At 34.0% G+C, this 26,294-nt stretch overlaps 1 protein-coding gene across 1 annotated transcript in view; it reads right to left on the reverse strand.

Moving 5' to 3' along the window:
* hyx (cell division cycle 73 hyrax) overlaps positions 1-26,294 on the reverse strand; it is a 157,580-nt gene that overhangs the window by 58,784 nt on the left and 72,502 nt on the right. The window contains exons 6-7 of the mRNA XM_090370078.1: positions 20,084-20,169; positions 8,439-8,655 (exon numbers count right to left, since the gene is read on the reverse strand). Of these exons, the coding sequence (XP_090226204.1) occupies positions 8,439-8,655; positions 20,084-20,169 (303 nt within the window). The remainder of the gene's footprint in view (positions 1-8,438; positions 8,656-20,083; positions 20,170-26,294) is intronic.

The following is a 26,294-nucleotide window of genomic DNA, read 5'->3' on the forward strand; positions in this document are numbered from 1 at the left end:
GAGGAAATGAGAGTAGGTGTATGTTATAGGCTTAATGAATCTGATGAGTACAACGAACAGTTGCGCAGAGAAATAGGGTGGGCCAGTAAATCAGAATGTCTTGTAATGGGGGATTCCAACTTTCCAGATATTGACTGGAACTTGTGGATTGGTCACTCGCATGCTAGTAAGACTTTTGTGGATTTATTGGAGGATTGTTTTCTACAGAAACATGTTCAAGGGGCAACCAGAGGGAGTAACAGTCTTGATTTGAATGTAAGAATAGCCTTAACAGCCTTTAGCCTTAATGCACGAATTATCAGCAGTGATAATTCATGCATTAAGAATTTGAAAATAAAGGAACCACTAGGTGACAGTGATCACAGTGTACTGATGTGGGATTTACTTAAAGATGTAACTACCATCAAGGCTAAAGTGAAGAGCGTTCATTTTCGTGCAGGTGACTACAGGGGGTTTCAGACAGTTTTTAAATTCTGCACAGCAGGATCAATTGATGATGTTACCAATAGTGAATTCTAAATGGGAAGCCTTCAGGGACTTAATTTTGGAGGCTACTAGGCTTTTCATTCCAACTAAGAAATACTGTTCATGGTTTAGGCCTAAATGGATCAGATGAATTAATGAGGCTCATGACAGAGAAGAAAAATGTATGGGATGCATATAAAGTATCATGAGACACAAAAGCCTATGGCAGATACAAACTAGTCTGTAATCAAGTCACAAAGGAAGTTAGGCAGGCGAAGGAGCCTACAAGAAATCTTTGGCAAAGGACGCAAAGAAAAACAGCAAAGAGTTCTTTACTTATGTAAACTCTAGAAGGAAAGGGATGAATCAGATTGGACCATTTAACATAGGTGGATTGACTATTGATCATCATGCTCAGGTAGCTGATAAATTGAATGAGTATTTTGCATCTACATTCACACATGAGGGGTTATTCAATGAGGGAAGTGCCAGAAGTTTATCAAACTCTAACAGGGAGCTAAGTGATTTTGTAATAACTGAGAGCAAAGCGAAGGAGAAATTGTTGAAGTTAAACATAAAAAAGGCACCTGGGGTGAACGGGATCTATCCAGTTATATTAAAGGAGGCAGCAAAGGAAGTAAGCAAAACTCTTAGCCATAATTATGAGAGCTTCCTTGGACTCAGGGGAGGTCCCTATGGACTGGAGATGTGCAAATGTATCACCAATTCACAAAGGGGATTCAAAAGGAGAGACAAGTAACTATAGACCTGTTAGTATAACTTGTGTTCCGGGGAAAATAATGGAATCACTGGTTAAAGAAGCATTGCATGATCATCTAGACAAGACTGCAATAATAGTTAAGACACAACATGGGTTTGTTAAAGGGAGGTCTTGTCTGCCCAATTTTATTGGATACTATGATGTGATCACAAAGGAACCAAATGCCAAAAATAATTTTGATATCATATACTTGGATTTCAGGAAAGCTTTTGATACTGTTGCACATGGAAGACTGCTGTACAAATTGGAGAGGTATGGCATTAAGCGTAAGCTGTTACAATGGATTGTAATTTCTAGGAAATAAATGTGAAGGAATGTGTCTACATAACACAGAAATACAAGGGACAAATGAAGAAGAGGAACACTTATTTCTGCAAGCTTGGAGTTGGACAGCATGTTGATACTGACTAATCCAGGCTCCTGTTTGGACTGATTTGGAAGAATGATGCTAATTACAGATGTCAATTCAAAAGAACAGTCCTCCATGGAAATATCTAAAGAATGGACATTCAGCAAAAACTAAACATCTACATGATAGTGAGTTTGAAATGGATGACTTATTAACCTGACTGTCCTCTTTTGGATAGGAGCTTAAGAAGTTTTGCAGACACCATCCCAGATGTGAAAAAAAAACATACCATAATAGGGTGGATTTGAGTTTTGTACAGACAATAGCTGTTTTGGCAATGGAAAAAAAAAATGAACACTCAGTTTTTTGATGCAGAAAATAAAATAGTTATGATGTGTTTATACCAAGAGAAGACTAGAAATCAGGGTAATCTCCAATAAAGACATGCAATCTGGTCTAGAAATCTGAGTGTTATCAAACATGAGCACATAAGCAACCAACAAGAAATAAGAGAAGTGTGTTTTGGAATTAGAGTGAACTAAGATTTCTAAAAGTGGAAAATGCAATTTAGTGTGCCATCATCAGCAAAAACAGGATTTCCAGTTAATAGGAAGAAGGTTATTAATATACCAGAGGGAAAGAGTGGAAGAAGAAACAGGACCTAGTGGAACACCAGCATTAGTTGAGAATTTTAAGCCATCTATATCATTGCAATGAGTGGTCAGAAAGAAAACTGGCTACTAACCAATTCCAAAAAACAAAAAGCAAACCACAACATGGAAGATTGTTTAGAAGTCCTTTATGCTAAACACAATCAAAAGCCTTGGAAATGTCAGGAGTAACTGTTTGCGTTTCACTGCATTTTTCATATTTCAGCAGCAGATGAATGTGACAGAAGGAAGTGAAGGAATTTTAAGGTACAGGAGATTCCAGATTAGGAAGTATTTGACATTAATGTGGACGTATACATAAGTACTATTTTTAGAGCAAAAGGAATTATACAGTGAATAAGTAAGAGAATTTAGAAGAATTGTAGTTGAGACAAAGTTCAAATTCATTTTCATATATATTAAAGTCTCCCAAGTTCATATCTGTATAGAAATGGATGTTCATTAGTGGATCTGCAGACAGAAAAACTGAATAACTTATGGGGGGGGAGGGGGGGCTATTCCATCTGCACAAGATATTCAAGTATTAGAGCAGGTAAATAAACTTGTTATCAAGTAAAAAAATTTAATTTATCAGTTGTCTCAATCACAGTCCTCCATGGCAGCTTAGTTGGTAACTTAAATTCTGTCAAAAAAAGTTATGTGGGATTTGGTAGAATTGTCAGTAAAAATGAACATCACTGAGAATGGAACTGCCAACGATTTTTCAGAGATTTTGGGTGACCTTAACTTAAGTCAGTAAAATAATACATAAAGTAATTATTTTAGTTTTACATTTTTGTAAATTCACTTAATTTGACAAATGACATTTAAAAAACTGACCATAAGTTATACTGAATGAATCTTTCTTCATGCTATGTAATAAGAACTAAGTGTGCTGTAACACAAAAAAATAAAAATATGTCATAATACTTACTTGATGTTTAATTAATTATATGCCAAAGAGGAACTGAACTTTAAAGATTTAATTTTTTCTAATAGAGACTACAAGGGAAAACTAAGTGGTGACCTCTGCCCTAGAAAATCCAAGCTTGTATCTGAGAGAACCACAGACAAAAACCTTTTCCACAACACAAACGCAGAGCTCTGATCCATGAATTTTCAATGAAGAGACGCAAACCCACAAGCTTTTTATGACAAAATCAATTTTTTTTTTTTTTTTTGGTAGTTGTTGGCGCATAGACTTCTGTGGCCATAATGCACCTCCCAAGGTTCTTGCAGTACTTTGATCCAAGCCCGAGGCGAGAATCGAACCTGCGACCTTTGGGTTGCCACAGGCATTTTACCCACCCGGCTAGCCCGGTCGGCACAAAATCAAATAAACACTGTCAATTAGAATGGTGAAAGGCCGACTGAACCAGCAATGTGACTCAATGGAAATGGTCCTGTAGAGCAAGAAGCCATGCTAGACACCCTTCCAACCTTCCACCCTTCCAGTATACTTAAACTCGTCAATTATGATGAGTTTGAGTATACAGAATGCCTTAAAAATGTTTACTATCTGAGTATGTTGTCCCAACTGTGAAGCCAGCAGGAAGACGAAGAGTAATGTTCTGAGAGTGCTTCTTCTGGTGTGGACCTAGTCCATACCACATCCACAGTTCGTGGAACCATGAATCTCACACTCAACGTTGATGTTCTAGATAATTTTGTGTATCATGTAGTGTAGCAATCTAATCAAAAGATAACAAATATTTCTGAAGATCCTGACAGGTTACCTTCAGAATTATCTATTATCTTTGGAAAATATCTAGCAAAAATAAATATGCATTAATTATTAATTAATGACTAAAAATCTGAATTCCTTCCTACCTTCCTGTATATAAGCTTTTATTTGAGATAGTTTAGAAGTGAAAAATCATTCTTTATTTGCAACTCAAAATGCAAATAATGCTACATTACTACAATGTAGTTTGAAACTGACAAGCTGGCTGATGTGTGGTGAGGTGTCTGCTGTAGAAAGTAGTTTCTCTTTGATTTATGCTAAATTGTAAAAAATGTGTTTTTTGTCTTATTATTATTGATGTAAAATGGTTTCCTTATTTATTTATTCATTCATTTGTTCAAAAAATAATACATTAATATATTTGCAAACATGAATTTGAAATTTCACACTCTTAAACGATTCTCTGAACTGGAAAATGGAAGCAACTGTTAGTTTCGTGTTTATATATTAGGACTGCAGATTTTTTTTTTTATTTCTTGAAAAAATATTTTTTTGTGTTTTTTAAAATAACTTTAAAAAAAAACACATTTTTTTTTTAAACTTCAAGTTTTTTTTAATCAAAATTAAAAAACTACATGCAATAAGTAATGCAATCCATCAAGAAGACAAGAAATATTGTACACAAGTACTCAACTTTTTCCAGAAACAAAAAACAAAGTTAGACCCTCAGGTCTGCACACCTGTGTTTGTTACAAACAAGGATGTGACTGCTGCTAGGTTAATAAATATTAAAATATATAACTAATGGAATCATAAGCAATGGAAAGTGTATTCTGGAAATCAGTCCTCTTATTAAATGAAATGCAAAAGACTGAGCATCATAATTTCCTTAACTGGCAAGTTAACAAAGAACACAAACTTGCCAGGGTTGCAATAGTAAAAGAAAGATGGGTTACCCTCCTCTTTTTAGCAACCATATTCTCAAAGAGAAGAACATACAAAATTTCATATGCATATAATAAATGTAAGAACACAGGAAGATGTGAAAATAAAAGCTCTGAATTCAATTTTATTCAATTAAAAAAGAAATTTCAACAGAATTCTCTAACTATATATACCCTGGTCTTATTTTCCCTATCTCTATACATATGTGTAAAGGATCAGTTTCAAGACTTAAATCTCAACTTATCTGTAAAGAGAACATGGTCCACTTGTCTATTAGTTTCGGCTCCATCACAAAAATTCATAGGCCATCTTGCATATTCCTTTTCCCTGAAACCTGCTGTATACACTCTGCCTTTAAATTATCATTCCTGTTGCCAATGGGAGCTTGTGTGGAAGGGAGAATTACTGCTGCCCCTCTCAATGCACGCACGCACGCACACACACACACCTAGCATTTTGCTATTAGCCATCCAACATCTTAACATTCCAGAATGCTGCTAACCTAACCATCCTGGAACATTCATTTGACCAACCTCTGACCTGTCTTTATGCCATCTATCCCTGTTTCCAATATGACCATTGAAGGGAGGGGGAAATAGAACAAACCACACCCATGGGCTGATTTTATATTTTTATATATTTTCCCAGTATTTAATTTGGTTTTTTTAAGGATTTTATTTAGCAAAAATGCACACATTAATTCCTGTAACTGTATAATCTCCTCCCCATTCAACTGAAGAAGACCCACAAAGCATCATAATAATGTGCATCCCCTTTAGATATCTGTGCAACTATTCAAGAAGCAAAATTTCTTGGCATCCACCTCTGCTTACAACTGTCCTACCATCATCCTCCCAATCAATCTAATGCTGTAAATCTTTCAAACATTTATTGCATTCCACAGAAAAATAAAAATTAATTTGATACATTTTATTGCACACTGGATTAGAAATGCATGATGCTTCAGCAATTGCACTTTTATAATCCACCTTGTTTACACATTCCAGAGCTTAAAATCATAATCTATAATATTTGCCTTTATCATATTTATTACACTAGTAAGTCAATTTTCATTGAATATGCAACTATGCTGCAAATACATGAAAAAAAATTTTTAAAAATATATATATGGTTTTAATTTTTAGATATCAATATACCTTAACTCGAATCATTTGAAAACTTTGCACACTTTTCATGTTTTACAAATTTAAAATCTCTCCTTTAACAAGTCAAAAATTAACCTTCAGAAATAAATCAGGGGTTCTAACTACCAGCTAAATTGCCATTTCAAGTTGAACTACTAGTTCTAACATTTCTCAGTGTTAGAAATTCTAGATTTAGCAGTTATCTATAGACTATAACCAGACTCCATGAGTATTAAAAATGACATTTTGAATGGCAGCATCAATACTTTAGATAAACTAAAATACTGATGTAGCCTGCCACTGAATTGAACAGGCACATTAAATTTAAACATCTAAAATTCACTGCCTGGCTAACACTGAAGGTTTAAAGAAGCATTTGCCATTCAAAGTTTACCCATAATTTTAACAAAAACAGAGGACTGTTCAATGATAAAACCAGGGTCAACAACAGAACATGGCTGGAAGAGAAAAAAAACATTATTCTCGTCCATCCAAGGTCAACGACCAAAATGTAATGCAATCTCCTAGACAAAAAGAAATTCCTCAATTAAAAGACAAGAGGAAATCACTTGAAAGAAGGGCAGTTTTAAATCAAGTTAATTAATGTAAATTTCTAAATTTAAACCTGTACTCAGCCAAAAATGCAGCTATATATCCTTTCAAATAATTTTCCACCTCTGTTAAAAGTACAACCTGTAATGATCTAGTGACAAAGTGGAAGCCACCAATTACACAAGACAACATCACTCCACATAATCAACATCATAACCAATCAAGTGGTTTTGGTTTCAGAACAGGTCTGCCATTACTGTGTTATTTCTTGTCAGTTATATCAGTTTTTCCTACTTCACTATTTGTGTCATGTAATAAGTGTTAGTATTCAGATTTCCTAATCTATGATAAAAAAAGATACAGCGAGATTTTCAGCACTCTGTAGTTTTACAATTCACTATTTACAATTTTCACTAATTAATTACAATTTTCCATTCACTATCTTATTTCATGCTATCCTATTTCCTGTTAGATCTTTATCCCTAGCCAAAGTAAGCTCTCTATTTTTCTTTAAAATTTTCATTTCTGAAGTTTCTAAATTTTGAGTACCTTTATTTTTTATACAGCTCCATAAGGCTTAAAAGTGTTATAAGCATTATAATTTTGTCTAATTTCTCTTTTGTTTCAAATGAATTTAATTGGCTTCCTACAGTTCTAACTTCACTTATTCTGTTGTTTATTTGCATGTCTGACATGGCTAGGTGGTCAGCATGGGGGAAGGGTTGATCATGGTTTCAGCCCATTTGACAACTACATATGGTATTGTTTGTATTCTTGTCAAAAATGATAAGTTGTAAGCTCCTCCTATGGCTTATATGGTCATGCCAGACTATAAGCAGAGCATATACTCTTCCATTTTCATTAAAGACTGTTCTTAGATACTCAAAATTACTGAGTTGTTCCATTTTTTGATTATTTAGTCTACACTAAATTTTCATACCTTTTTTTCTGTGTAATTCTCATATCAAATTCTCTACAACTTGTATCTGATTTACTCAGAGATTCATAAAGATCTTGCAAGCTCCTATTTAATGGCACATCATTCATATATGGTAATGATCCAATTTTAACATCTACAACAATAAACTTTGTCAGTAACTTACATTATTTTATTAAATGGTCCAATTATAAAAAGTAGAAGCAATAAGGTGCAGATGTGACTCACTCAGAGTTTAACCTTAAACTATTTTCTAATGCTTCAATCAATCCTTACTGAAGATTTTCTATCTTTGTACAAATTTATTCCCCTTAAAAGTTTATCCTTGATGTCATATTTTTCTAAAATTTCAAAGAGCAAATTTTTAAGTACTTTATCATATGCTTTTTCGTGAACAAAGAATACAGATGACTATCCTATAATCCCAGACTATTTTTATATGTCATAATCTGTCTTAGTGTGAATATTTAATTCCAGCATCCTATTTAGTCTAAAACCTGACTCCACAAGTTTTCATTCATTACTTTTCACTTCTTTAAAGATACTTGCATAGATCTTTTAATGTACTGGTACAATTAAAGCCTTAGTCCAATCTTCTGGAAACTGCCCTTCAGAAAACAACCTCTCCATAAATGATGTAATCAGAATGACATTATTTTCTCTCCACCTTGACATTTCAGGTCTAATTTCATCTACACCTGCTATTATTTAATGCAAAATTTATTAAGTTGTTACTGAAAATTTGATTTTATAGAATAATATTTACAAAACAAGGTAATGGATCAAATTTCCATATGATATATTGCATGGTGTGTCATCATGCAATATACCATTTGCAGCTTGAATAATCAAGTTGCAAACTTTTATACTCCTGAATAATCAGGAGTATAAAATTTAATGTTTCAAATTTAAACTAATTTTTCATATTACCTTTCCTGTGCTTTGCAAAATAGTTGTGCGGGTCCGCCACTGTCGTTCACGGCTAATAATGTCTCTAGTCACATCAACATCATATTCAAGTATTCTTTGAATATCTGGTATACCTAAACCAATATCATCATCTCCCTTTATTGTTAATCTTTTTTTAGCAAGTCGCTTAGCTTTGATTGCAGCTATCTTCTCTACAGACATGGCTTCTGACAATGATCTATAAACAGAATTTTATATCAAATTAGCATAGTTTAGAAAACAAACTGAATCCAAAATTGAAGCTTATATATCACAGTACATGAAAATATATAATGTATTTTTATGAGAGAAGCAATAAAATAATAAAGTTTATTTTACCGATACTATTGTAGGTCCTGTAATGATATTATTATTAAAGAAATTGTAACAAATACTCTGTGTTTTGTGATATTAATTCAATTAATGTCAAAATTACATATATTATTACTGTTATATTACCCTGCCTAGAAAAACAGACTGGATCTAACAGTGCAGGAGAAGAGAATGGCATGCCAGAATTGAGCTTCAGCCTGGATTCATCACATTGTGCCTTTTGTTAATGATACGAGCTTAAATGGTTTGTTATGTTTGTTTTTTTTGGAGCATTAGCAACTAAGGCCATATTGCTCCGGGGATATGCAGTGGTCATTCCCTGACCTTTCCGCATCCTCCGTATTTGGTGGGCACGGGCTTGAACCCCGGTCTAATCAAGAAGCGTGTGCGACGCACTGCTGCTCCTGCACACCTGGTTACAGAGGCGCCTAGCTTAAATGGTGGTAATTTTATTTTTTCTAAGGTCACTATTAGGTGGAAATATAGTAAACAATTCTTTGTTTCCAAGAAAGCCCTGCTTCAATCTCTCTAACAAGCTGATCATATACAATCTGTTTCCAAAATTGTCTCATGCAAAAATGAAAGGTGGCATTATTTAACTGGTCTACAAGTTGGTATTAATAAACCTGAAAGATGCAAGAAACACAAATGTCCTGGGGTCCATTTTGTTAGTTTTCTCCCATACAGTTTGTATTTATGATCCCCTTGTGACCCATTCCAATGTGAATATTCAGCCATCATTTATTTTGCCCTCTCAAGTGTTATATAAGGTACAAACATGTAAAAAGCAGGTTGATCAAAATCTATTGCCAGTGGTAGTATTAACCTAATTACTATAAACATAGGGGCTTAGAGGGGAACAGGTATCCTGTGTGTTATCAGACACTCAGCCTAAAACACTGATGGATCCAATATCTCTCTATTACAGAAGATATAGGAGAAGTCCAGTTGGCCTGCTTCCCTAAAATCCACTCATGCACACTTTCTCGATGGTAAGCCCAGTTATGTCACTTAGGTGGCAACGAACGTGTAGAGTGGTTCTCTTCAAAACGCCTGGTCAGCGTGAAGAGGAAAAGACCAAACCCTCCAGCATATGAGAGCACAACAATACAAATGGCCCTCAGTCCCCAGCAGCTTTCACTCTCCCTCTTACGGCAGCGAGAGGATCAGAGTGGAAGCAGAGGGTGCTAAGAATCTCTGGGTACGACCAGGCTGCCATGCACGGAAACTGAACTTGGCCTGTTATAATGTACGATCACTCATCGGGGAAGACAGGATATTAGAGCTGGAAAAGGAATTAGAAAATGTGAATTGGAATATCATTGGTTTGGCTGAAACAAGAAGAAGAAATGAATCACTTATAAGTTTATCAAGTGGAAATCTGCAGTACACCAATGGAAACAGTGATAGGAGTGAAGGTGGAGTTGGGTTTCTGGTCCATAAAGATTTTAAAAACAACATTTTGGAATTCAAAAGTACATCACCAAGGGTTTAAAGACTAATACTCAAGATTTCTAAGAGGTACAAGCTAAAGATTATAATGATTTATGCACCAACATCGAGCCATGATGATGAAGAGGTTGAAGAAATGTACACCGAAATTGAGTCTTCTAGATGAGCAGAAAACCCACTACACTATTATTATGGGAGACTTCGATGCTAAGGTTGGAAAAAGGCAAAACAGCGCAGAAAGAGTAACTATAGGAAATTTTGGAATTGGTGAAAAAAATAAAAGAGGTGAAAGACTTGTGGAATTTGCAGAATCTCAAGGACTGTCAGTAATGAACACTTTTTTCAAGAAAAGGGTGAACAAAAAGTGGACATGGAAGAGTACAAATGGATTAACAACTAATGAAATCGACTTCATCCTCACTAACAGAAGATATATTGTGAATGATGTTACCGTCCTGAATAAGGTAAATGTTGGAAGTGATCACAGAATGGTAAGATGTACACTTGATACAGATGTAGGAAAGGAAAGGAAAAAACTGATTCGAGTAAATAATACAAAGGTCTTTGAGATAACAGAGGAGGAGAAAAAGCGGTATGTACTGGAACTTAAGAACAAGTTTGAGCTTCTGCAGACTGCTCAGGACCAAGATATCGACGAGGAATATTACAACTTTCTGAAAGTGATAAAGCCCAAGAAACCTTTAGGGAAACAGAAATCCAAAGAAGAAAAAATTAGTCAAGAAGCACTTGTCATGATGAACCAAAGACGACAAATGAAGAGCAAGAAAAACACTGACAGGGAGAAAATTGAGTATACTGAGTTATGCAAAGCCATTAGAAAGAGACTCAGAGAGGACATAAGAAGATTTAACACAAGAAAAGTAGAACAAGCATTAAGGGAAAAGAAAGGATTTAAATCAGCAGCCATGAGCAGTAATACAGAAAGACAAATGATACTGAAACTGAAGAATAGCAATGGCATACTTATAAACAGCAGAGAAGGCATAATTCAAATAGCAGAAGACTACTATATGGATCACCTTCATGTAATATCACAGCTAATGGAGAAAGCAAATGAATATAAAACACCATTATGCCTGGCATTTGTGGATTATGAAAAGGCATTTGACTCCATACAGCATAAAGCAATGTTTCGGGCACTGGAAAGACAAGGCATAGATACCCCATATATTATGATTTTGAAGAAAATATACGAGAGTGCTACCTCCTTTATTAGACTAGACAAAGACAGTAGCAAATTTAAAATCGAGAAAGGAGTTCGACAAGGAGACAATATCTCTGAAGCTGTTTACTGCTGCCCTTGAGGAAGCTTTCAGAAGATTAGACTGATCGCAGAAAGGAGTCAATGTGAACGGAGAGTACCTAAACCATTTACGATTTGCAGATGACATTGTGGTCATAAGCCACGATCCCAAAGAATTAGAGGAAAATCTTAATCAGTTATGCACAGTTAGTAAGAATTTTGGAATAAAGATGAATATGGCTAAAACAAAAGTAATGATGAACAAGTATGCCACGGAAAGGGAAATAATGATTGAAGGAGCAGTAATTGAAAAGGTGGAGTCATATACTTATCTGGGACAAGTTATTAGCTGTAATAATGATAAATGGCTGGAAGTCAAGAGAAGAATAAATTTTGGATGGATAGCATTCAGGAAATATAGTCACATACTGAAGAGCAAAATCCCAGTTTGTCTGAAACATAAAATAATGAATCAATGTATACTCCCCACCATGACTTATGGAAGTGAAACTTGGGCACTCACCAAAAGAATGGAGGAGAAGCTGAGAACTACACAGCGATGAATGGAACGAATTATATTGGGAATCAGACTGTTAGATAAGAAGAGAAACACATGGATTAGGCAGCAAACTCAAGTAAAGGACATTCTTATCAAAACTAAAGAACTAAAATGGTCTTTGGCAGGACACATAGCTCGAAGACATGATGACAGGTGGACTAAGAAAATAACAAAATGGTACCCAAGAGGAGCTAGAAGAAAACCTGGAAGACAAAGGCGGAGATGGATAGATGAAATTCATGAGTTTTTGGGTAGTAAATGGTTGGCCAGTGCTCAAAACAGAAGGAACTGGAAAGTTGCTGGAGAGGCCTTCATCCTGCAGTGGACTGAAAATGCCTGATGATGATGATGACTATAAACATATATGAAGCAGGTCAACTAAAAACATGGTAAAGAAACATGTTTTCAGTTGACCTGCTTCATATATGTTTATAGCAACTGAAAGCATTACGAGAAAGCATATTATTTACTAGAAAGCATATTAAAGCCATAAAATGTGCCAGTATTGATGTGAATGTACATATACATCTCTTCAAAATGGAAAATGTTCCCCTTCCCCCATTTTTTTTTTTTTTTTAATGAACAGAAAAGGACTGGTAAGCTAATTAGACATGAAGGGCAATTTTTTTCAATATACAGGATATTTCAAAATTACATGGAACCAATGTAGCAGCATATTCTACAGCTAAAAATAAAATAAGTTCCTATAAAAATGCCTTGAAACTATTAAACCATGTAAAGAGCAAAACATTTTTATGTTCAAATTTATGTAAAAAATATGACGTGTAAAATGTACTTTAAACAGTAAAAAACATATGTACCAACACCAAGGTTAACAGCCATATTCTACTATATGAATCACACCAATTACTCAGTTATGAATAACCAGTGTGGTAGAGTGCATATTAGCAGTGTAAATGTATCTGTTATTTGAGTTTCAGGTTCCACAACAACTGCCTCATTGTTTATAGTACAGCATTTGTTAAACTGATATTATGGGTAACACTACAAATCTGTTTACTTTTTGACAATTTAGGGTGAAGTTCATAAGAATTCTGTAGCTGCCATTTGTAGAAAAATTTCCAACTCTATGAGTATGAAATCATAAAACATTTGCTGCCGTGGAGAAATGACAGAGAAACAGGTATGCTGAAAGCATTACGAGGAATGTGTGGAGGGAGACTTTTCAATGTTTTCCAAATGTTAAAGAGCAAATACTTTGTGCTGTGCATCGTGAATATACTGTTACACAATACTGAAAAATCTATAAATAGACTTTGTAGTGATAATTTAAAGCAATCTAAACTAAGGGACTATTTTAAATTATAATCATATTATGTGTTATGTTTAATTGATATGTATATTAATTAAGCTATGTACGTAAGTATGAATTTATTTTTATTTTGATAACCTGTGGATAATATTCTTCTGATTTTCACGTATCATTTAATTGGTAATAAACCTTTGGTAATAAAGTGTAAATTTGTGCTTTATATCTTAATTTTATAGCCTCTGGATAATATTTGTAAATTTTCGCTTATTAAAATTGCCTTTTATTAGAATCAAAATTCAATTTGCAAACGTGATCGCTATAACCGGCACTTACTGTATTTTCATATATAATATTTCAAGAGATTTGAATGATGTATTGTCATTTCCTTACCATGTTAAATACCATATATAGCAATGATCTGAGAAAATAAGAACTCCTGGAATTAGCCAAAATGGCAAATAAAATTAAAGAAATTTTTAAGCCTAATCAGCATACTGTTTATAAACCTCTTCCTACCATATCATGCATATTTGGGCAATTGTTATTACAGAAGCTTCCTTTGATGAATCGACTGTGCAGTTAAAAGCTGAGTTGCTTTAGTAACTACTGATGAAAAGGAACATATCAGAAATTCAGATAAATGAAAAAGTGTTTCAATAATGTAATAAAGGTTGAAATTATGTATTTAGAAGACAAAATAAAATAGATGAAGTTTATAGAAAAATGATAAACACAAGACAAGATGTACTGATATCTAATTATGACAGTAATTGCAGTAAAGAAAAGGAAACTGGATATTAGCATTAGCATTAGCATTAGTAGAGGCATATGATGCAAGAAAGCAAGCTTATTCAGCATCAGCCAAAAAAAAAAAAAAAAAAAAACCCACTCCCATTTCACCCCTCCGTTCGTTCGAAATACCTGTCCAGTTGAGCTTTAAATTTGTTTAGGCTATCAACTTCAACAACAAGTGATGGAAGTCGGTTCCACCAACCAACCACCCGCTGGCCAAAGGCAAATTTCCGCACATCTATCCGACATCCGTCCTTCCTCAATTTGAATTTATGCCCTCTGAGGTGATTATTCTGAGCAAGATGAAGTATCACATTGGCATTGAGCATGCTCAAACCATTCAAAGCCTTATACACCTCTATCAGATCACCTCGCCGGTGCCTAGTCTCCAGACTCTGTAATTTGCAAAACTTAAGCCTTTCTTCGTAAGAGCAACCCTTTGTTCCATTCACTAATCTTGTTGCCCTTCTCTGTACCCGTTCCAGCAGCTCTACATCCTTCCTGAAATGAGGCCTCCAGACCTGTATACAGTACTCAAGATGTGGCCTAACCATTGCCTTATTAATGTAATGGTGGCAGATAACCTGACAGGCAACCCTTATTTATTTATTATCTCACCATTATATAGGGTCTGTGCCCTATATAAATGGTGAGAATGTTTAAAATTACAGAGAATCAATATAAAACAGTCACTAATATTAAAATATATACAAAATTTGGATTAACAAAACAGAGTAAAGGACAATTCCTTGAAAATAACATTCTCTTGTAAACTGTTAACAATGATTAAAAATCTGAAAATTTTCTACCTTTTTAAATATATTTAGATTAGATTTCAGTAAAGCTTTTGATATTGTTTCATATGAAAAGACAGCTATACTGGAGCAGTATCATTAGGGACAAGTTACTGGTGTGAATAAAGGAATGTTTATTGGCAGAAGACAGTTATTAATGGGCACTACTCTTCTTGAACTAATATTATTAGGGGAGTCTCTCAGGGTTCAGTGATGGACCCCTTATTGTTTTCACTATTTATTAATGATATTGATGAGGACATCAAGTTTAATGTCTAAGTTTGCTTGATACAAAGATTAGCAGGGCAGTTAATAAAAGGAATCAGAGTATGCCACTGTAACAAGACCTAGAAAAATTTGACAGATGAGTTGGGAATTGGTAAACAAAGTTTAACAGTGATAACTGCAAGCTACTGCATATGGACTGCATCATGACAGGAACACAGATCCAAATAACTACAAACTGAGTAATACCAGTTTGTAGTTATTTGAATTACAGTTATTTAGTTTTCTACAACACTCAATGTATTAGGAAATGAAAAAGATCTGTCAACTGCACGGTCAAACATGAAGTTTATTGAGCAATGCAGACAGGGCAATCCATAGGGACATGTCAATGATATATAAAATCTCTGCCAGAAGGGGAAAGAAGGCAATTATCTCTATGTACAAAGGGGCACTTCCACCAAGCAAGACCCTGGTCCTGCAAATTGCAGCATCCAGAATAGTTACACTTTTACTGCTATTGTTTTAAAAGTGATTTTTTTTTTTTCTGTACGGAAATTATACACAAGGAACTGATAGATGACCTGCTACCATCTTTGTAACTATTTGTTATTTGAACAAAGAGTGGCACTCTACCAGACAAGTACTGATGCTGTGTTCGTTTAATTTCAGGTTACTTGTTTTCTTTCTCCCACTAGTCCAATAAACATCTATGGTTTTAACCTAGTTGTTTTGAAAGATTTATTATTGTTTTCACAGAATAAAGATGATAACAAAAAATAAAGTTGATAGAATATCAGGTTTTGTAGTCAAAACATGATATTCTATCATCTTTATTTATTTTAAGACTATATACCTTGTTCCTTTCTGGGGAACAAGATATGTAGCTTCAAATTTCATGTGCTGTGAAGCACTCCAAATTTCAAATAAACTTGAAAACAAGTTACTAACAGTAACAAAAATGTTTTTTTTTTTAATTATTTTTTTAATAATATTTATATACACAATAAGCAGAAATATATGCAATGCACATTTTGAAATTTCACACATTTAACAGTCTTAAAGAAAGAAAAATGGATGAGCATAAGAGACTGTTTCTATTTTATGTATAAAAAGTTTTATACATATTCAGCAGAATTATTTTTTATTTCATTATTTTAAGAATAAAAGTGTAAAACATATTCAAAAAACCAAAAACATTTCCCAAAAATTAACAAGAAAGTTCGGCACCTCAGGTTACCAGCTACTGTTTTTTGCTACATTTTGGGCACTACCACTGTTGAGCTAAATTGCAATGTCAATGTCATGCATGATATAATCTCTAAATTTTGAAAATAATTTATTTTCCTTAAAAGAAATTTCTATTTAATCTTTTAATGAATAAATAACCACAGTACAATTAAAAGGTTCTGATAAGCTTATAGCAAAAACAACATTATGCTTTGTCTAGTGTACATTCCCCCTCTATTGTTATGTGCCCTCCCCCTCCAGCTGAATTAATTTCATGCTGACCAAGCAAAGGCTAAGGTTTAAGGTATCAAGCTACACCAGCTATTATAACATGATACCACTTAGCTTTTAGTCAAAAAGCTTAAGTAGATTTAAAGAGAATTTCGGTAACTACATAAAACAATGAAAGAGAATGGGCCTGTGGCACTGGTTTCCGTGGTTTAGAAGAAGAAAATACAGCAGAGCCAGTGGGAGCAGTAGCTAAAATAAATTTAATAAGTTTTAATATGACAAGTAGTTTTCAGGGTAACGAACCCCTTCCTCGGCAAGAAAGGTACATACATACATTGATATCGATGGGTCAACTGTTGATGATCCTGCTCAGGTAGCTAACAAACTAAATGAATATTTTGCATCGACATTCACACATGAGGAGTTATTCAGCGAGGGGAATGCCAGAGGTGTATTCAACTCTGGCAGTAAGCTAGAGAATCTTATAATAACAGAGTAAAGTGGAGGAGAAATTGTTGAAGATAAACACAAGAAAGGCACCTGGGGGGGATGGGATCTATCCAGTTATATTAAAGGAGGCAGCAAAGGAAGTAAGCAAACACTTAGCCATAATTATGAGAGCTTCCTTGGACTCAGGGGAGGTACCCACAGACTGGAGATGTGCAAATGTGACCCCAATTCACAAAGGAGGGTCAAAGGCTGACACAAGTAATTATAGACCTGTGAGTTTAACTTCTGTTCCCGGAAAATTAATGGAGGCACTGGTTAAAGAAGCACTGCAGGATCATCTAGACAAGACTTCAGTTATAGCTCGGACACAGCATGGTTTTGTTAAGGGGAAGTCTTGCCTGACCAATTCGATTGGATACTATGATGCAGTCACAAAAGAACTGGATGCAGGGAATAACTTTATTATTATATACTTGGATCTTAGAAAGGCTTTTGATACTGCACATGGAAGACTGCTGCACAAATTGCAGCAGTGTGGCATTGGAGGCAAGTTGCTGCTATGGATAAAGGGGTGGTTGAGGGGAAGAAGACAGAGAGTGGTAATCAATGGAAACTGCTCATCGAGGACTAATGTTATTAGTGGAGTCCCTCAGGGTTCAGTTTTGGGTCCATTGTTTTCTGTATTTATAAATGATATTGATGATGGTATATCAAGCTTAATGTCCAAGTTTGCAGACTATACGAAGGTTGGCAGGGTTGTCGAGGACACTACTGACACTATGCTGCTGCAACAGGATCTGGAAAGGTTGAGCACATGGGCTGAGAGGTGGCAAATGAAGTTTAACATTGACAAATGTAAAGTACTACATATGGGAAACAGCAACCCCAGAGCAACGTATCAACTCTGTGGTACTACACTGACAGTGGTAGAGAATGAAAGGGACCTGGGGGTGTTTGTGCAGGCAGATATGAAGTTCTCTGAGCAGTGCAGACAGGTGCAAGAGTAGCTCATGGTGTATTGTCAATGATATATAGGAATTTTTCTAGCAGGGATAAGGAGGTGATTATTCCCTTGTATAAGGCAATGGTCAGGCCACCCCTAGAGTACTGTATACAGGTCTGGAAGCCTCATTTCAAGAAGGATACAGAGCTGCTGGAATGAGTGCAGAGAAGGGCAACAAGATTAGTGAATGGAACAAAGGGGTGCTCTTATGAAGAAAGACTTAAGTTTTGCAAATTACAGTGTCTGGAGACTAGGCACCAGCGAGGTGATCTGATAGAGGTGTATAAAGCCTTGAATGGTTTGAGCATGCTCAATGCTGATTGGATTCTTCTTCTTGCTCAGAATAATCACCTGAGAGGGCATAAATTCAAATTGAGGAAAGACAGATGTAGGATAGACGTGCGGAAATTTGCCTTTAGCCAGCGGGTGGTTGGTTGGTGGAACAGACTTCCATCCCTTGTCGTGGAAGTTGATAGCCTAAATAAGTTTAAGGCTCAGCTGGACAGGTATTTCGAATGAACAAAGGGGTGAAGTGGAAGTGGTTTTTTTTTTTTTTTTTTGGCTGATGCTGCATAAGCTTGCTTTCTTGCATCAAATGCCTCTACTAATGCTAATGCTAATACAGAAATGCAAACATAACATAAAACTTTAGGAATGGAATAAATTAGGGGTGGCCAACTTAATTTGTGATGCGATCTACTTTTTTTCTTCAAAATGTGCTGTGATCTAGCATAAGAAGAATTTCATTGCACATGGTTAAAAAAGTTAATCAACACATAATGAAATATGTTGTTTATAAATTTTAAAAATTAAATACAATTAATAATTTTTATTTTAAATTCATACGTATTTAAATTTTTAATTTATGTGAAGTTTGTGACTTCATGTCATCTTCCAAGTTTTCAAAATCAGGAATATACTGTGATAAGGCCAACTGTAAAGAATCTTCTGTATGCAAGTCCATAAGAGTAGAGCGATTCTTCATCTTTCTATGTTTCAAATACAAAAAGGCTGATTCACATAGATATGTGGAAGCAAAACAGGAATTTAAAAGTTCGCTGAATTTTTTACATTTGGGTACTTTTCTCAGCAAACATATTTCCAAAAGTCCTTTTTTGATGATCTGGCTTTTAGGAAGATATCGTTTTGCAATGTAATAATTTCATTTTCAAGTAATATTTTCTGCAATCTGTTTCATATCTAAGTCGACATTAAATATATTTAACAATGTCTTCAATGGTTTTAAAATCATCCACAACTTTCTCGATTTCAGAAACATATTTCTCACTATTAAATTCAAAAACGGATTTTTTGAAAATGACCTTGCATAAAAATGATTATTTGCTAAATAATCATTTTTTTTTTTTTCTTACAAATCCTTAGTCATTGCCAAAAATTGATATCTATATGCAAAAATACTACTAATCATGTCATCCACATTTTTAAATTTTCCTTGTGATTCCAAATCCAGATCACTTAATTTACTGGTAAAACCTGTCAAAAAAAGCCAGATCACACAATCACTCCATATCTTGTAGTTGCTCATAATCATCACTCTTTGATCAACAAATTTTTTAATTTCATTCAGAAAATTTTGAAATCTGCTACAACAATCGCCTGATCTGGCCTAGTGAATGACTGAACACTCTTGTACTCATGTACGCTCTCTCCCAGTCATCTGATCATGCACAGCATATTTAGTATAATTTATTCCATTCCTAACGTTTTATGTTATGTTTGCATTTCTGTATGTATGTACCTTTCTTGCTGAGGAAGGGGTTTGTTACCCAAAAGTTACTTATCATATTAAAACTTATTAAATTTATTTCAATTACTGCTCCCACTGGCTCTGCTGTATTCTCTTCTTCTGCATAAAACAAGAAACTAGCGAAAGCATTTTTTTAAAGCAATACATGTTACATAAGCTTTTATTACTTGACTCATTCTGATATTTGTAATACTAATAAAAGAGTAATAGCAACAAGGGAAATTCAACAAAATGAAATACAACTAGATCATACCTTATTTGCTCTGTCGTTACAGAGGCTTCCTTTGGTGCATCAAGTCGAGCAGCCAACTGTTCTTTTGCTTTTTGCACTTGTCCTTCCTGCAGCAAAAGAAGTCATTAAAAAGTTTTCTTTAATTATGGAAATAAAATAAAATGACAATACTCAAATTTATTTACATTTTTACTTTAAACAAAATACCTTAAAATAAAATAAATAAAAATATTAATAAAGAAATGAATTTATTTAACAATCTTAACATTTATGAAGTAAGTTTCTACATTTTCTAAACTCTTATTTATTAATGGATCAATTGACAACTAATTATTCAGCCATAGCATGAATAAAAAATGTCAATGCTTACTCTCTTAAAAGCAAAGAGTAATAAGTACAACTTTATTCACTTGTTCTATATGTTTATATAGTGAGTTATTTTATATTTATCTATATAGTGATCCTTATTACCTTTCATATGGTGTGTCTTTCCATATATGTTTTTCTTCTATTTTCTATGAATGACAGGTAAGCGGAAAACTTTTAACTCCAGATATAGGCCGAAAATAATTTTTTTTTAAATGTTCTCATAAATGTATGCAGTAAACTCTTCACCTATCAGTGATAAGCTGACAACCTCACAAGTGCCTCTCTAAAATAACAATCCCACATGATTAATTTTTTTTAACTTCCTAAATATAGACAAATTTTTACTACAGCAGTTTCTGAAGTTATTTTTTAGTTTTCACAGTTAATTGTGTGTGAGAACATATCAGGTTTCCTGCTACAATCTTTGCAATTATTTGAAAAGTCGAAGAGTTGTGGGGTACTTGACAGGTACCAATGCTACAAAGTTCAAACTGTGTGTTTGTTTATAGTTCACACTTACTTGCCCTTTCCTCTCCCACTGGTTCTATAAATATCTAGGCTTACGCTTTTTTTTTTTTTTTTTTTGAAAGATTTGTTATTTTTTCCAAAATAAAAAAAAAGGACACAAAGTTCAATATTCCATCACAAAATATACCACACTCTGTAGGACGCAACATGTGTAATTTTCAAATTAATCTGCAAATAGATATAATTAAGGGTACACAAAAAAAAGAAGAAAAAATATATATACAATGGAACTTCTCTATTACGAACTTCTATTTAATGAATTTCTCTATATTATGAATTTTTTCACAAAACATTGCACCTTGAAACGAAATTACATGTAAAATTAACCCCATATAGCGAAGTGTTAGTCTCTCTATAACGAATTTTTAAAAAAATTAGTAAAAGCATTTTTGAAGATTTTCAAGCATTTACTGCTAAACAGCCGCTCAAATATACTGCCTCCTTCCCACCGAAATTTCGCATTAGCATCTGGAATTAAATAATCATCCTTTTAGTGAACACTTGTGGCCGTAGGAGGGTCTTTGTTTCATTTTTGTTACAGTTATTAAACCAAATGGGTTTTCTTAAAAGTGGTCGTAAACTTTACAATAAATAGGATAGATTTGTAAATTGATGTTGGCTCAAGGGAAAACGAAGTTCGCTGCGGTAAACCTTTAGCATGCTGCGGCGGCAATACATAGAATGCTACCATAGTCGGTTTTTAGTAACGCCTACTGAGTGACATTCGCTTCTCACCTCAACTGTACCACGCAACCTTCATGTCAATCATTATATGATGTCCATTCTCGTCTAACTGGACTCCCAGTAGATGGTTTCATGAATTTTTTTATTTTTTTACTTCGTTCATCATCAATCACATAGGCTATATGCTCTTGTATTTTTTTTTTCTGAAAAGTAACATACACTATTTCCATTACGTTAATCATAAATTTTCTTCCGTGTATATATGAATGAAAGCAGAATAAAAGAAATTCACAAAGTCGTATATTTCTTCAAAGTGAGTGATACTGTTGACTTGGCAAGCGAACGTCATTGAGTAGGCGGTACTAACAATTCACTATATGGCCAGCGCAGCGAAGTTTGAGGTGTATGTATTGGCAAGAGCTGCAGTCCAGTAATTTTTACAAGGGCGAAAACAACGTCGAAGAGAAAGTGTTTAAGTATTAATGATAAAGCAAAGATTATTATGATATTGACCAGGGTTTTAAGAAAAAAGATGTTGCAGAGAAATTTGGCATACCTGCAAGCAGTTTATCTACGATTTTAAAAAAATCGAGAATCAATTTTAAATGCAATTGAAGGAGGAGCAGACAAGAAGCGAATTAAGTTGCGTATATATGAAGATGTTGATAAAGCTGTTCTAAAATGGGTGCAAATGATACGTGAAAAGAATATCCCAATATCGGGCCTAATAATTAAACAACAAGCTCTGAATTTGCACAGTACCTTGGACATACAGAATTTAATGCGAGCACTGGGTGGCTAGATAAATTTAAGAAGCGCCACAGAATTGTTGAAAAGGTTATTTGTGGAGAAAGTGTTAATGTAAGCGAAGAAGATTGCAACAGTTGGAGGAACAATACCTTAAAGAAGATTTGGGAAGAATATGAGCGTAAGGATGTTTTTAATGCTGACAAAATGGGTTTATTCTTTAAATGTTTACCGAATAGAACACTTGCTTTTAAGGATGATAAATGTTTTGGCAGAAAACAAAGCAAAGAAAGAATCACTGTGCTAGTTGGAGCAAATATGATAGGAAGTGAAAAATTAAGACTTTTATTCATCGGAATATCAAAAAACCCAAGATGTTTTAGAGGCACAAAATCTTTGGAAGTTGACTACACCTTTTAATAAAAAAAAGCATGGATGACAAGTGATATTTTTGAAGAATGGATATTAAAACTAGACAAGCGTATAACAAAAGAAAAAGGAAAATCGTGTTGGTAACTGACAACTGTCCGGCACATCCTGCCAATATTTCTCCCAAACTTAAAAGTGCGAAGTTGTTTTTACCACCAAACTTAACGTCAAAAACTCCAGCCAATGGACCAAGGCATTATTAAAAATTTTAAATTTCATTATCGAAAGAGAATAACAATGAAGATTGTCAATGCATTATCAGAAAATAGAAACTTGGAGCTTACAATTAACTTTAGAGATTGCATCTCTGAACTGGCAAAAGTTGGGACAAACGATGTCACTGAATACACTATTCAAAATTGTTTTTCGAAAGTGGGATTTGCATTGAATACAGAAGTCGAACAACGACTGGATGAACAAGATGAACTGCCCCTTTCACAACTGAAAAACTTTTGGACATTATTAGAATCGTCTGGAAACATCGAAAATGAAATAACACTGGATAGTTATGTTTATGTAGATCACAGCAGAACATCCAAATGAAGATGGAATACTGCTGAACAGTGTTACACGCGACCATGATCACGAAGAAATTAACGATGACACTGAAGACGCATCAGAACAACCCGCAGAAAAGCCAACTTGCGAAGAAACGATTAACGCTTTTAAAACGGTTCGTATGGGTCTACAGTTCTGTGAAAATGTTCCTGATAATGTTTTTAACGCTCTGAACAAATGTGAGGTTTTCTTTGAGAATCAGACAATTTTTTAATTGTACTGTGCAAACGAAAATTACAGATTTTTTTAATTTGTGATACTGGCGAAAATTGTGTAAACGTAATTTAAATAAGTATGTTTTTGGAATAAAATACATTAAAAATAAATGTAGATTCATTTTCCTTTCTAATTAGATAACAATTTCTAATAAAAAAAGATATTCTCTGTATAACGAAATTTCTCTATAACGAATTTTTTCGCCGGATTTATTGAATTTGTTATAGGGAAGTTCAACTGTATATATATTTTTTAAAAGATATCTAATGAGCAGAAATATATGCACATGTTGAAAGTTTGCATACTTAATTGTCTTTTAAACAGGAAAATAAGACTAACTGATTCATGTTTATATTTTATGTCTAAAACATTTTTTTTTTAAAATAAAAAGTTCCATGAAATAAATACCGCAATTAAGAAAAGATGACATTATACTGGTATTGCCTAACCAGAGATTCCTAAAGTGTGGGGTGCACCCTGTGGGTAACTTGGTTTTTTGAGGGGCACTTGTTTTCATGAAGCACTTTTTTGTAATGAAATATGGAGAGACCATCCCACTAATTCAGGTATGATGCATTTTCTTTTTATTTATTTCTATTATTCTAATTTTATTTCTTTGAAATTAAATGTATTGAAGTATACATTATTTTATAAAAGTATGTATACTCATAGCTAAAATTTACGCAAAATCTGTTTATTTACACTTGTTCTGGGGCATGTGAAGGGGACTCAAGGCATAAAAGTTTGAGAACCTCTGGCCTAGCAAACTTCCAAAAAAAAAAAAAACTTGTTTTCCATAAATTAAAAAGAAATTTGGCCACCTGTCAAGTGTCCCACCACCATGTTTGCTACAAGTAAGGGTTAAAAAATTGAGGATTTGGCTACACAATAAAATTGACCATCACAGGAATTTACTCAGAATAATTGCCTTTAAACCTTTTCCCACCTTTCTGAAAGACATGAAATTTGGTCTGGTAGTTACATGCAATGATGATACACACGAGCCACTTTGAAGATATGAAACAGATATGTAATTTGGCCTTTTTAACTTAATTTTTTTTTCCCATTTAAATAAATTGAGTCACACCCTATAGCAGCATTATTCAACGGGGGGGGGGGGGGGGGGGGGGGTTCGCGTACCCCCAGGGGTAAGCAAGAGATTAACAAGAAATAAAAATATTTTGGAACAATTGAAACATATTTTTTACTTAACCATATTTTGTAGTAATTACACTATTCCCATTATTAAGCTAGGTGATGATTCATCAGAATTGATGATTTATCTGATTTTTTACTTAAGCGTATTTTGTATCGTTGTATGTACACTATTGCAATTTAAGTGATGATTCACCAGAGAGTGCTGCATCAAAGTGTCAAGTACAGCAAAATCTGATTATATGCACATTTCATTTTTGGATTAATTAAATTTGATTAAAAATTTTGACATTCTAATTGAGACAATATATATTTTCGAAAAATTTATAAAAAAATGATTTTTTAAGACTTTATGGAGATAATAATTAACGAAATACATGATTAGATTATCTAATAAAAAAACTAATTTATCTCTATATTTATTTACTGCTATTAAGAAATGTGAAATGGTTTGGTTTTTTTTTTTTTTTTTTTGTGAGCATTAGCAACTAAGGCCATATTGCTCCGGGATATGCGGTGGTCATTCCCTGACCTTTCCGCATCCTCCGTATTTGGTGGTGACGGGCTCAAACCCCAGTTGAATCAAGAAGCGTGTGCTACGCACTGCTGCTCCTTCCCACCTGGCTACGGAGGCGCCAAATGTGAAATGATGATATTTTTAAGTATATATTGATGCTTTATAATTAAATTTCCTTTTTAATTACTGTTAATTTAGTGGTTAAAAATAATTACTGCCCCATAATTTGGCGGGTATTAATATACATAATCCAATTTTGTTCTTGGTCAAATTTTTTAATCAAATTTAATTAATCCAAAAACGGAATGTGCGTATAATCAGATTTTGCCAGAACTACCCAGTATTTAAGAAATCACTCGAACTGTGTCCGATGGTTGTTGGATTACCAGCTGTTTACCATGCATTTTGTTTTAGTTCTTCTCTGTAAGCTCGCGGGGACGGTTGTGCATGCACGGTTGCAGTCGTGTGGTGATTTTTCCTGTTAATTTTTCCGCGTGATTATTTTAATACCCCATTATGGATAAGTTTATTTTAAAGCAAAAACATGAAGGTGAGAACAGCAGTGTATGTAGTGAAAATAATGAATTGCAAAGATCTAACGAAGTTACACTTTTTACTCCTTCATCTGGACCGAGTGGTGTTGAGAATGTCGTTGGAAAATCTACTAAAGCTAAACATAATACCGCAAAATCTTTGAAAGCTGAGACTAAACCCAAATATCATTATTATGACGAAAGGTATGTTAATTGTGGTTTCATTTTAAACAAGTGTGATCCACCTCTTTCAGTCTGTGTAATATGCAATCAAACTATGTCCAATAATAGCATGAAGCCCTCTCTATTAGAACAACATCTTGTAACAAATCATGTCGAATTTACACTATTGATTTTTTTAAGCACAAAGTTAACTCAATAATAAAAAATCAAAAAGTTATTCAAAGTTTTACCCAAACTTCAAATTCTAAAGATGCTTTAGGAATATCTTACAAATTAGCTTTATTAGTTGCTAAAAATAAAAAGGCATACATAG

The sequence above is a fragment of the Mastigoproctus giganteus genome, chromosome 3 (assembly GCF_048544385.1).
Source record: "Mastigoproctus giganteus isolate SK-2022 chromosome 3, ASM4854438v1, whole genome shotgun sequence".
Classification (NCBI taxonomy): Eukaryota; Metazoa; Arthropoda; class Arachnida; order Uropygi; family Thelyphonidae; genus Mastigoproctus; species Mastigoproctus giganteus.